Source organism: Athene cunicularia, assembly GCF_003259725.1.
Source record: "Athene cunicularia isolate RWA chromosome 1 unlocalized genomic scaffold, athCun1 chr1_part1, whole genome shotgun sequence".
In the NCBI taxonomy this organism is placed as follows: domain Eukaryota; kingdom Metazoa; phylum Chordata; class Aves; order Strigiformes; family Strigidae; genus Athene; species Athene cunicularia.
The window spans coordinates 125,865,855-125,877,914 of record NW_020799091.1 but is presented as its reverse complement, the minus strand read 5'-3'; the positions used below and the strand labels follow the sequence as shown (position 1 = coordinate 125,877,914).

General features: G+C 43.9%; 1 protein-coding gene across 1 annotated transcript in view; it reads right to left on the bottom strand.

Annotated features, from left to right (window-relative positions):
* WDR3 (WD repeat domain 3) overlaps positions 1-12,060 on the bottom strand; it is a 26,291-nt gene that overhangs the window by 13,672 nt on the left and 559 nt on the right. Inside the window, exons 2-12 of the mRNA XM_026847164.1 lie at positions 10,590-10,799; positions 9,710-9,828; positions 7,923-8,001; positions 7,475-7,570; positions 6,931-7,041; positions 5,850-5,951; positions 5,638-5,735; positions 4,254-4,349; positions 3,686-3,916; positions 2,196-2,289; positions 1,721-1,822 (exon numbers count right to left, since the gene is read on the bottom strand). Coding sequence (XP_026702965.1) covers positions 1,721-1,822; positions 2,196-2,289; positions 3,686-3,916; positions 4,254-4,349; positions 5,638-5,735; positions 5,850-5,951; positions 6,931-7,041; positions 7,475-7,570; positions 7,923-8,001; positions 9,710-9,828; positions 10,590-10,799 — 1,338 coding nt within the window. The remainder of the gene's footprint in view (positions 1-1,720; positions 1,823-2,195; positions 2,290-3,685; positions 3,917-4,253; positions 4,350-5,637; positions 5,736-5,849; positions 5,952-6,930; positions 7,042-7,474; positions 7,571-7,922; positions 8,002-9,709; positions 9,829-10,589; positions 10,800-12,060) is intronic.

Sequence of the window (12,060 nt, the reverse complement as noted above, 5' to 3'; positions counted from 1 at the left end):
AACAGAAGAAAGTAGAAACTGGTAGAAACCTATAGGAACCTCAACTGTGGTAACAGAAAAACTGATACAAGGAGTGAAAGACACAGATTTCTACAGCCGGGGTTAGGCCAAATATAGTGTGTGCATGTATAATGGGATCATTAAAAAAAAATAAAATTTCAGTAGTACTGATCCATTTCTAGAGGGAAGTATGACAACTACTGAACAGCAACACTCAGTAAACATGGGTTCAGTAAACATTTCTCATCTGTTGTCCTCAGGGAAAAACCACATACCATAATCACATTACAAGACAGTGCTGAAAAACCGCTCCAAAACCTCACAAGGCTATCAAAAAGCAGCTACCTGTGTCAGCCATTTATAAACCAATGGTTCAGATCCCCCAAATCTAAGATTTTATTACAGATGAGAACGAGGTACTCTCTAAACTGTTGATGCCCATTCTCAGCAACTGCAGAAATACTGGGGGAGATCCCAGAAGAAACTAACGTAACACCATAATTCAAACAGGCAGGCCAAGTACTGTGAGCATGGTCAATAGAAAGAAGAGGTAACTGCAGTTTCCATCAAAGAAAGTAAACTGAATATGGAGAAAAAACCTTATGGAAAATTAATTTGATGGGGATTACCCCTTTTCCTTAAAAGCTGTAGTTGATAATAGTAACAGTGGCATGCCTCCTGGTCTTGTAATTTTCATTACAAGGATAATACAGTTCAACAGAGCACATACTCCACGGATTAAAGAGCAGCTAAGAGGTTTCAAAGCTTAATTTTAAATACAAATATGAGAAACAATACCTAATAACTTGACACTATGCTGCTTACAGATTTTATGGATTACTAGAAAAATAACCTATTAAATATATCTATATAATGTCAGAGTTATTCAATCTAAAAAAGAGTGCCCAAACAGAACCAAAACATTAATTTATACTTTAAGAAGCAAAGATCTAAGACCCACATATATGCCTTCTGTGAAGCAGTGCCCCAAAATGGGCTATGAGGGACACCGTGGATTATTATCTGAATACACATTCTCACTGCAGACCTATCACCAAAAAAACAAATTTGGTCCTTGGATGGGTTCATAAGTCACTGGTGTAACTCCTATCACACAGTGCACCCAAATCCTGGGGCCACCAACAAAAAAGACTAACTTAAAAAGTACCACAAGAACAACTAAGAGCCTGGAAAACACATCCTGCAGGGTCACAAGTTCAACCCAAAGACCATCAGAGAGACAGAGAGGGTGATTTGGTCACTCAAGAGTGCAACACAAAGAAAAAATATCACTATGTTAATGAGATCTTTAATCCAGCACACAAGCAGCAAATTTAACAAGGATAGTGGATAATCAGCCACTGCAGCAGGTTACGAGGGGCTGAAGCTCTCCAGAGCTGGAACACATCCACAGGGTACATAGTGCGCACACAGACTCCACCAGGGAATTCCGAGTGTTCCCAATCATGCAGAAGCCAGATGAGGTGATGAGGATTGCCCTGCTCAGTCCAAAGACTCACTGCCATGTGCCACACAACTAGAGAGATAATTCATCAAGCTGTGCATGGATCCACAGTTAAAAGTTCTTAGATGCTACCAGCTGCATCCTTTAGGATGAGGGTCTCCCACGCCCCCACCAGCAGCATGAACACAGCACTATAGGAAGGACCTACGTGAAAAGATGTGCAACAGATGGTGCTTAGAAGGGCAGCTGACTTACCTGGTCTGTTGAAAGAGCAATGGACCACACTGCCCCGTCGTGAGCATTAACTGTCTCCAGCAGACTCCCAGAAGCCAGGTCATACAGCTGCAGCTTCCCTGTCTGGGGAAAAAGAGATATCACAGAGCTTAAATCAGCCCCTCTGCCTTCACGACACACATGTGGTCCTAGCAGAAGAGCTTCCCTGCCACCCATCTCCCAGACAGCCACTTTCATTAGATGCCTGTTAGACACAGGCGGCTGAAATCCTGATCTCCACCAGGGACTTCCCAAAGCTCTCCCCAGCTGTCCAGCTCAAGCCCAAGAGTCTGGGAACAGAGCAGAACCTGGCTGTCAGAAAGGGTTTTAACCCCTAAAACAGAGTGCTCCAGGATCAGGAGATGAAATATGTTTTCTGTAGGGCTACCTTAATGACATTTTCATAAGGTGTTTCCAGACCTGGACTGTCTGGAGCACAGAGGAGGACACTAATTACCTTGGTGCCAACAACAACCTGCCGGTCTCCTGGGACAAAGAGCGAGCAGAGCGCATACTCACAGTCCATTGTCCGGATGCACTGCAAGGTCGATCTGTGGACAAAGGCAGAGGCTAAAATGCTCTTTTCACACACCAAATCTGGCCCACTAAGGGAGACATGCTTCAGAGTGGCCTCTGCCCACAGCTGTCTCTTCAGCTGGGGCCACAAGACACACGAACATCACCCCATGACCCAAATGCTATCCAACATTACTGCTAAGAACATTTTCTGTGAAAACATGCCATGACATAGCCCGCCATCATGACTTATTGCTGTTATGAGTGAAAGGGAATGAAAGGGCTCAAACAAATGAATTTCTGACAATTATTAAGACTAAACTGTGATGTGATGTATGAAAGCTTTGCTTGTTAGGCTCCCTACATAAATCATTGATAGAAGACTCAAGGCCTGAAGTGGACACTTTGAGCAACTCAGAGAATGGGAAAACTAAGAAGGGGGAAGGGCGAGGGGGGGCTCGAACAAAGAGACACAGAGACCCTATTATAGGGATGATTCCGCTGATTTAGGAAGGAAGCACCTGGACTTCACAGCACACACTCTGGAAAGAAGGTCAGCTAGCAAACACTTACTTCTTCCCCTGACCACCAAAGACCCTCACCTTATTTTTACAACGCATGCTCAGACTATGTAAAAGAATTCCAGAACTCGTTATCATAACACATCCCTTTCTAGGAGATCTAATGAATATATTATGATTTGTGTGTATATAAACTGATGCCCCTTGCTAATTCTTGGGAGCCCTTATGGCAGAAAACCCCCAGGGTGATACCAGCCCTGCTAATGAAGATCACTTGTTTAACAGTAAAGAAACTTTACTGTTGAGTCAATTTGTTCATTTCATGAGGAAGGATATGAGGAAGGAGCTCCTGTTCTTAAATGGCAACTCCTGTCATTCAGAAGAGGAAGGACGAGTAAAGATAGCATACTCAAAAGAAACAGAGCTTGAAACCAGTACCACCGAGGAAATGCTGGGACAACACTCTAGATCAAAACAGCAGCCTACTCAGTCTAATACTAGATCCTTCAGAGATGTCAAGAAACCCACATGTTCCCTAAAGAATGAGCAGTAGTTTAGGGTAAGTTAGTACCTCCTATTAAAAAGAAAGAAAAAAAAAAATCAGCCTATACCTGACTGCTATGTATGTATGACTTTTATTGAGAGGTCTGTCTTTCCATATCTGCCACTAAACCTAGCCTCAGTGCTACTTTACAGCACACCAAACTCTAGGAGTTAATTAGTTGGTTTTAGCTCTACAGCTTCTCTGTTTCCCTAATAAGGAAAGAAGTGAAATAGTTTCCTATTTTTTCACTATTTTATATTTCTCCATCATCCCATCTTAGCACTGCCTGTCTGAACACAGCATCCCCGAGGCCTGGGAGACTGCCACACACAGGGCAGAGGGGACTGACACAACTGGACTGCGTACCTGTTCCAAATCTTTACAGACTCTGCAGCTGCTGAAAGAATGGCAATGTTGTCAGAGCTAAAAGCCAATGTCCTGACATCAGTGCGGTGGCCTCCGATGGTTATCTTGGATGCACGGACAGCCTGCGGGACTTGTGCCAACAGGTTCAGGTTGTACAACTCAATTATGTTGTTCTGGAGCAGCAGTACAATCTTCAACTCTCCTTTTGGTGAGAGAATCATGTCAAATGACCTGTTTGATTAGATAAAAAAATCAGAGCTATACACAGGGGCAAAAAGACAAAACAGAGGAGGGATCCAATATCAAGAACAACCGAGAAAGAGGAATACAGAGTGCATGCCACAGGCAAGTGCACACTAAGCCACAGAGGTGGGCAAAAAGGGGAGGGGACCACTTGTGGAAGAGGTGTGAAGTGACTGGAGATGATGGTAGGCCTCTCCCCAGCTCCCAGCTGAGCAGATGTGGAGGGGGAAACTTCTTCCACCTCTCCCCATACTGAGCTGTGCAAAGCTTTCCCCAGGTAGCTGCGTAACTATGGCTCAGACTCTGCCACAGGCTTTCCACTCACTTGATTTTAGAAGAAGCTCTGATGTTAGTGACCCGCTGAATCTCATCCTGCAAGCTCAGCTCCACACTGCTTTCAGGCTCCTCTTCAGAGTTGTGTCTAGAAATGTCAGATAACAGAGAAGAGTCAAATAACCCAGCACACCCAACAGTAACACAGAGACAGAGAATAACATAAGGAAACCACTTAAACTGCTGAAAAACAACTGCCCTCTTATCCAGCAGTGCTAACTACATTTAAGAACAGGGTGAGACAGTGAAGTTCATGCTGGTATGCAGACTACTAAAATCTGCCCTAAAAAAGGCAACCTCCTCTGGAGCCAAAGCATTTGAACAAGGCACATTAGAAAGATGGATACAGGAGAGACAAAAGAAAGCTGTGTGTGAGAGGATGATCAGCTTCTGCTCATCTCCTACCACTCAACGAAAGTCCTCAGCCATTGCCAAAACACAAATCCAGATTTACACGCCCTGTGCTTCAGTTTCTACCCTGGAGCCAGACCTCTCCCTAAGGGCTGTTGTGAGGCACCTGTTAAGTGCCAGGATACCCAGAGAGTCACTTAACACGAAGTAAACATGTAGAGAGATCTCACCTGTATCCCTGCCTGCTATAAAACAGAAGATGAGCTATCAGAATCACTCTGACTTCTCAGACAAAACTCTCATTCCTCTATGTCCTATCAAGGACTTTATCTGATGCACCAAACAGTGTAAAATATGAATGTGAGGTAGAAGCGAGAGGCACTGAAAAAAACATTTTATGTTCACTCCTTTGTACACATTTGCTCTTTTTTCAGGGGGAAGATTCAGAAAGAAAGCTATTTCCTTATGTCCTGGTTCAGCTAGGATAGGGTTAAATTTCTCCCAAGCAGGGGGAAGGGATCTCCAGCCAGGTTATTCATACCATGCTGATGTCCGGGGAAGTTTTCCTTTGTGGCTTTTGTCACGGGAAGCACACAGAGCGGGCTGTCTGTACCCACTGCAGTATTTCTCTGTATATATTTTGTCTTGTTTACTGCTATTACTGTTTATTGTTGTTATTATTGCTATTGTTGTTGTTCAGATTGTTTATTACACTGTTGTATTAAATTTCTCCTTATTTTAACCCCAGGGTTTGTGCCCTACTTGGTCCAAGGGTCAGGGAGGGACAATGGCAACGTGGTCTCTGGTCCTGGCAGGGCCTAAACCTCCACACCTTAGTCTCTGGGGGCAGTGTTACTCAGACAAGCACCAAGGATGCACAAGAACAGTGACCCCAAAATACAACAGCTAGCACAGGCAGAATGACCGGTAGATTGGAGTTCAACCACTGTGTTATGCTGCCAAAGGGCTTTTCTAGCAGTTCTCTGACACAAACAGCATCCAAACACATCCAAAAGATTGCTTACTTGTTTTTTTTCTTTGCTTTCTTCATTTTCTTTTCCAATTTCTTTTGGACTTCCTCTTCAGAAAGGACAGAGAACACTTCCAGAACAGCATCTGTTCCCTGAAGACATAGCAAGGTCAAAGGCATGCAACACCCTGGCTGGCCCTTACAGAAACGACCCATGGTCTCAAACAGCCTCCTCTACAGCTCAACAGCAGAGCTCCTGTTACTTACATGGCAGGCCAAAATCTTGCCCGTTCGGTCTGTGGCAAGAGTAACTACTCGGTCTCTCCCTTCTCGCATGATGGATCCAACTTTTCTGCATTTTACGATGCGCTATATGGAAAGAAGGGGAAGAATTTTGGTCTGAATGGTCAAGCAATCTCCTCAAGCAAACTCAGAAACCTACTAGCAAGGGAAATCAAGAGGAGGAGAGGGGAAAATGAACGTACAGGGTCCTGGCAGAACAGCTAGCAAGGATAATCTAGGGACAAAAGAAGCACTTGTGTGAGCTGCAGGCTTATCCCCTTATGTTTTGTTGTATTTTAGCTGAAAACAATCATCAACAGTGTCAACAGAAGAATAACTTTATTGGCAAAGAGCCATTTAAGAGACAGCTGAATTTTTATACTACAAAGGCAGCAGAGCTCAGTTCTTCTGTCAGAAGAGGCAGAGAAGGTGAGAACAGAGACTCTTGAACAGGTGGTTGAATGGAGAGAAATCCTCTGGAGAGGAAGTTGGAAAAGTATTTAACGAGGTAAGGTATCTACCATAACTACAAGCAGTCTGAAATCTGAGCAGGACTCCCCAAAGCTCCACCAGAAAGACAGATTCAGTGAAGTCTCCACCAGCAGCACAGGTGGGGATGGCTTTCTGCAATCGAATCTCACAGCATATTTCATTATGGTGCAACTCTGACCTCTCAGCTTCTGCTACTGGGCTGCAAAACTGAGCATCGGCACTGAACTCAGCAGCTGTCAACCAGCCAGTAACTATTTCATCACCACATTGTTTGATGGAAGAGCTCTGTTAGCACTGTCAAACTCTAAACATTTGCTAGTCCTCCCCAGACAGAAAGCAAAGAAAAAGCTTTCGATGGAGAGTAACATCTGTATGTGTTTTGGCACACATACTGCTGCTGAGGAAGATGTTACAAAGCAAGACAAGAATCATCACATTTTCCCTCCAGGCTAAATATGACACTTGGGGTATAAACCCAACACAGAGAAGCAATGTGTGACTAAAACTCCTGCTGGCACCACACAAATGGGGCTTGACACACCATCCCACAGACAGCAGGGGAAGCTGAGCTTACATCCTCAGGACACTCGTCCAACTCTAGGCTCTCATTTTCTTCAGTGTTTTCTTCCAGTCCAGGTGAAGACCCTTTGCTTTTCTTGGATTCTGGCTCATCAGAGTCTTTTACCTGTTCACAGACACAAAAAAAAAAACACCAATATAAGGAGTACCTTAAGCCACAAGAGCTATGGTGTTCTGGTTTCTTACACTTCCTTTCCCTGGAGGAAAAGTGGTTAGCATATACTGCAACACAGAAGCGGCCTAAACCATGCCTGTAGGCACCAAACACTCCGTGTCCTTCCCCGCTTATCATCTAGCCAGAAGACAGAAGATCTGACACTGAAAATCTTGTTCTGAAAGTGCTCACAGCTTCATTTGAAAGCTGAAGACAGAGAAAACAGCAAAGTCAAGGGCAGCTTCTGGACCCCTCAGACAGCAAAGATACCACTTTGTCTCTGTTTCCCAGAACATCAATCAGAATTAACATGTTCCAGTCCCATCTTAGCCCAAAGACAAACAGCTGGGCAAGACTGTGAGGGGTCACAGAGGGGATATCTTACCTCCTGGATGTACGTGATATCCCACACCCTCAGCTCACTGTCACCGCTCCCAGTGATCAGCCGCTTCTCTTCGGATATCAAAGCCATCCCCCAAACCTGTCCAGAGGCACAACGTGAGGAATTGGCTTATGGCTACTTTAGCTATTGGAACAACAGTAGAACTTTTTAAATTGATTTATTTAAATGGCAATCAAGAAGAGACTGGATCTAGCCAGGACCTCCTCCGGGGACATCCGTGTTGGAATTGTCACACACTGTATGGTGATGACAGCTCATGGAAAGTTTGGAAGTTCCCCTTTTGCTCATCTCTAAAGGCTAATGACAAGCAAAACATGTCACGGTGCCTATTTACAACTCCTGAGAGCAGGCAAAGTACAAAGTGAGCCATGACATGTAATCCAAAGTCTCTTCCCACAACACACAACAGCTCTCCACACATCCTCTTTACCTCTGTACGGTGTCCAACCAGAGTTTTGAAGCAGTGCTGGGTATCCAGATCCCACCATTTCACCAATGCGTCTTTGCCACTGGAACAAAAAAAGAAAAACTCAAGACATGAGGAAAGATTGCTTAGCAAAGTGGTAGAAATAAAAAAAATCAAAACATGCTACAACATATCACAAAGCAGCTGCTCAGACATTTAATTTCACAAGCTATAGCATAGCTTGTGGAAGTAAAAGTTTATAATATATAAGCTAAAGTACAGCAATACAAAAGTACTGCAAAAGGTTATTTAGCAAGTCATTGAGAACTGCTTCCTCCTCTGGATTCAGCTGCAAGTTCCAGTGTCACACAGTCTCCTTTCTTGCTTATTTAGGATGAGAACAATACTCTTTACTTCAGGTGAGAATAGTAAGCGCCATGTGCTGATCATTTCTAAAGCTGCCTCTAAAAGCCCGCTCCACATTCTCAACCCATGCCATGCCTGGGCATTGACCCAACTACAAGAAAAGCAGATTCTTCCATTCTGAACCGTGATTTGGAGCTGCTCCTCCTAACAGAGCATTACAGATGTTTCAGTGCTTCAAAGCACCCCAACAATTAGATCTTCTTGAAAACACATTTCTGGCTAAATTATGCTACCCCAATACTACAAGAGCACCTCAGAAAAGTAATTTGAGCATTCACACAGGGTTTTTTTTAGTGCACCCTACAACAATTAATACTTTTTTATTATTTCTGATAACTTTGTTAGAGCCTGTTTTCCTCAATAAGTATCAAATAAATCAAAATATAAAAGTTAATTCATTACTAAGCTCCCTCAGGACATGAAAATTCAGATTACAAGTGATATTTATTCAAGATCCAAAGGTATTTGTAAATTGGACATATAAAACATCACAAAAAATCTGTACACAAAGGACTGCTTGGGAAAAAAAAAAAAACACAAACCAAAGTAAAGAAACAAAATTTTGCATCACGAGAAAAACAAGATAACATCTTTACTCTGTTAATTTAAAAAAAATAGAGAGGAGTTCTTTATTGCAATTTAGGCACTGAGAGAATTAAGAATCATTTCTAAAGCTGACCTCCAAAGACCTGAAATTGCATTAAGAAACATGCATCATTTACCAAACCAACAAAATACTACTTTTTCCATTCGAAACAACAAAAAAAGCACAAGAAACTTGTTCTAATTTTACACTGAACTGATTGCACGCACATTTCTATCAAGCTGTTAAATGACATTAATAAATTGACTGATACTGGAGTGAGAGTATCTTCTCTCAACCATTTATTATTAAAGGGATAGAGTCAACTAGCAGCTTAGCTAAAAACAAACTCAAAAAAGCTATCATCTTTTAATTAACTCCTATAATTACACCTTACTAGGAAGCAACTTTTCTGTCACATTGCTGTGTGAATTACACATACAGAAGCTAAGTCTATGTAATCCTTCAAGATAAACAGCAAAAATGGTTATGTACATGAAGAACATATCATCACTATTCCTTGTTAAAATAATTCTAAGTTGCTATATTTAGCAGCTAGTTAAACCCTTTTCCAAACACTATTTTTCAGGATAGCCATTACACTTCTGCTTACCACATCTGGATTCAGGCACCAGACTTAAGCATGTAGACGTGACAAAATCATAATCTAAGATGCCAGTGGGTCTGAGATATCATGAGTCAAGAAGGAAAATACAAATAGCTGTAGCACCTTGGGATGTCTAAATTGCAAGTAAAACCATGGCTGCTTTCTGCATCAAGCACTACCCTTAGCCTGGCTCACCTGGTGACCAATAGGTTCTTCTCCTTCAAGAAAAGGACATGAGTGACAGCATCCTTGTGTCCTCTCAGCCGGTACAAACCATTCTCATTGATGACATCCCACACGATGACATCTGTATCCTGGAACAGACAGAGTGTCTCCAAATTTACAGAATCACCTAGGTTGGAAAAGACCTTGAAGATCATCCAGCTCTTCAGCGCTGGGTCAACCCGACTCTGCAACCCCTCCAGGGATGGGGACTCCCCCCCTGCCCTGGGAAGCCCATTCCAACGCCCAACAGCCCCTTCTGCAAAGAAATGCTTCCTAAGAGTCAGTCTAAACCTTCCCTGGCACAGCTTGAGGCCATTCCCTCTTGTCCTATTTCTTGTTCCTTGGTTCAAGAGACTCACCCCCACCTCGCTGCAACCTCCTTTCAGGGAGTTGTAGAGGGCAGTAACATCTAATTTTTTTGTATTTGCATTTGTCTCTACAAAATGTCCACCTCTGCTATGAGACTGAAAAAAATTACCTGAGGGTACACTTTCCCACTCTGAATTGGAAGGTCAGGGTTGATTAATGAAAATTACATTCCTTCCCCAAAGGATCACTCTCAGACCAATCAATGCACCTCTGTCCTGGCTTGAGTCGCTTTTGCTACTCCTGACCTCACAAGCTTCTTTACTTTGACAGCTGTACTAGTGCCCTACTCTTGTCCTGCTCTCCAGCCCAAGGCTCCCCAACTCCCATCACTGTCTTGCAGCCCTAACTCCTCTCACCACCATCCCCTGGCTACAGGTAGATGCCACATAATCCACTTAAAACACCAAAAATTTTAGTGCTAGTTAACCTTCTCGCAGAACACCTCTATGAAAAAGTTGTTCTCCAGATGTGTAACCCTCACCTTTGAGCCAGATACCAGCCGGCCCCCCAGGTGGTCATACTGCAGGGCTGTAACTGCAGCCTTGTGCCCGTTGAAAGTGATATTCGTTTCTCCGCTCAGGAGGCTGAAGACACGGATTGATCCATCTTCATACCCAACAGCCAAGTGCAACCCGTCTGGAGAGGGACAGAGGCAACTGACCTCCTGCTTGAGACCTTTAAGGATAAGAACCTGCAATTTTTAGTAGACAAAACACATATAATGTTGATAAAGGATATGTCAGAGGCAGATGCTCAACACAGCAGAAAGAACATATGCTGCTCTTCTACCGAACTTCCAACTGAGTGCTTCTTCCACTTTAGAAGTTTCCTTTTCAGTTTCCTGCACCAAATACACTGCCATTAGCCCCATTTTACAAGGCAGACAGCAGCTATAAGGAAAGTAATTTCTCATAATCAAACAAGAAACTGGTGCAGAATGAGACGTGGAACTCAGAAGCCCGAATTTCTGTCCCTACATTTCAAGTGCCAGAGAGCAAGGAGCACTGTCAGAGTAATGTCTGAAAGCTTCTTACAAAATCATTCTCTTTTGTTTGGCCTTTCTCAGGTATACACGGAGCTGCTTTTCCATAGACTGCACAAGAACTTGAGAATGATAAATACATCTCCAAAACAACACACCAGCAGTCACCACTCTAGTGGCTGCTAAAGCAAATCCTGAACGCAGTCTGTAGCATGCAGTAGTACTTACAAATATTTCAGAATCTGACACAAGAAAATATGTGGTAAAACCTTTAAAGTTCCAGCTCACAAACCCTCTGTGGAATACAACTTTCATTTGGGAAGCCCTGTTCCATATGTAAAATGCAAAATCCACAACATCCCTGTCTCACCCAAGAACTTTCACAGTGCTGCTGCCGGTCACCAGCTCAATAAGGAACAGCTTTCCAGTCTCTGGGGCAGCAATTACCCTTCGAGTGAGGTACCAAAGGCAAATCTCAGATCAACATGGAGATTCAGGCAGGGTGCCCCCAGAGGCTGCAAAAGGGGCACACCGCAGCAAAGAATCAGATTCATCTAGGTTAGAAAAGACCTTGAAGATCATCCAGTCTAACCACTAGCCACACACTGACCGTTCCCAACTCCACCAGATCCCTCAGCGCTGGCTCAACCCGACTCTTCAACCCCTCCAGGGATGGGGACTGCCCCCCTGCCCTGGGCAGCCCATTCCAACACCCAACAACCCCTTCTGCAAAGAAATACTTCCGAAGAGCCAGTCTGACCCTGCCCTGGTGCAGCTTGAGGCCATTCCCTCTTGGTCTGGCGCCGGTTCTTTGGTTCAAGAGACTCATCCCCCCTCTCTGCACCCTCCTTTCAGGGAGCTGTAGAGGTCGATGAGGTCTCCCCTCAGGCTCCTCTTCTCCAGACTAAACCCCTCCAGTTCCCTCAGCCGCTCCCCATCAGACCTGTGCTCCAGACCCTGCACCAGCTCC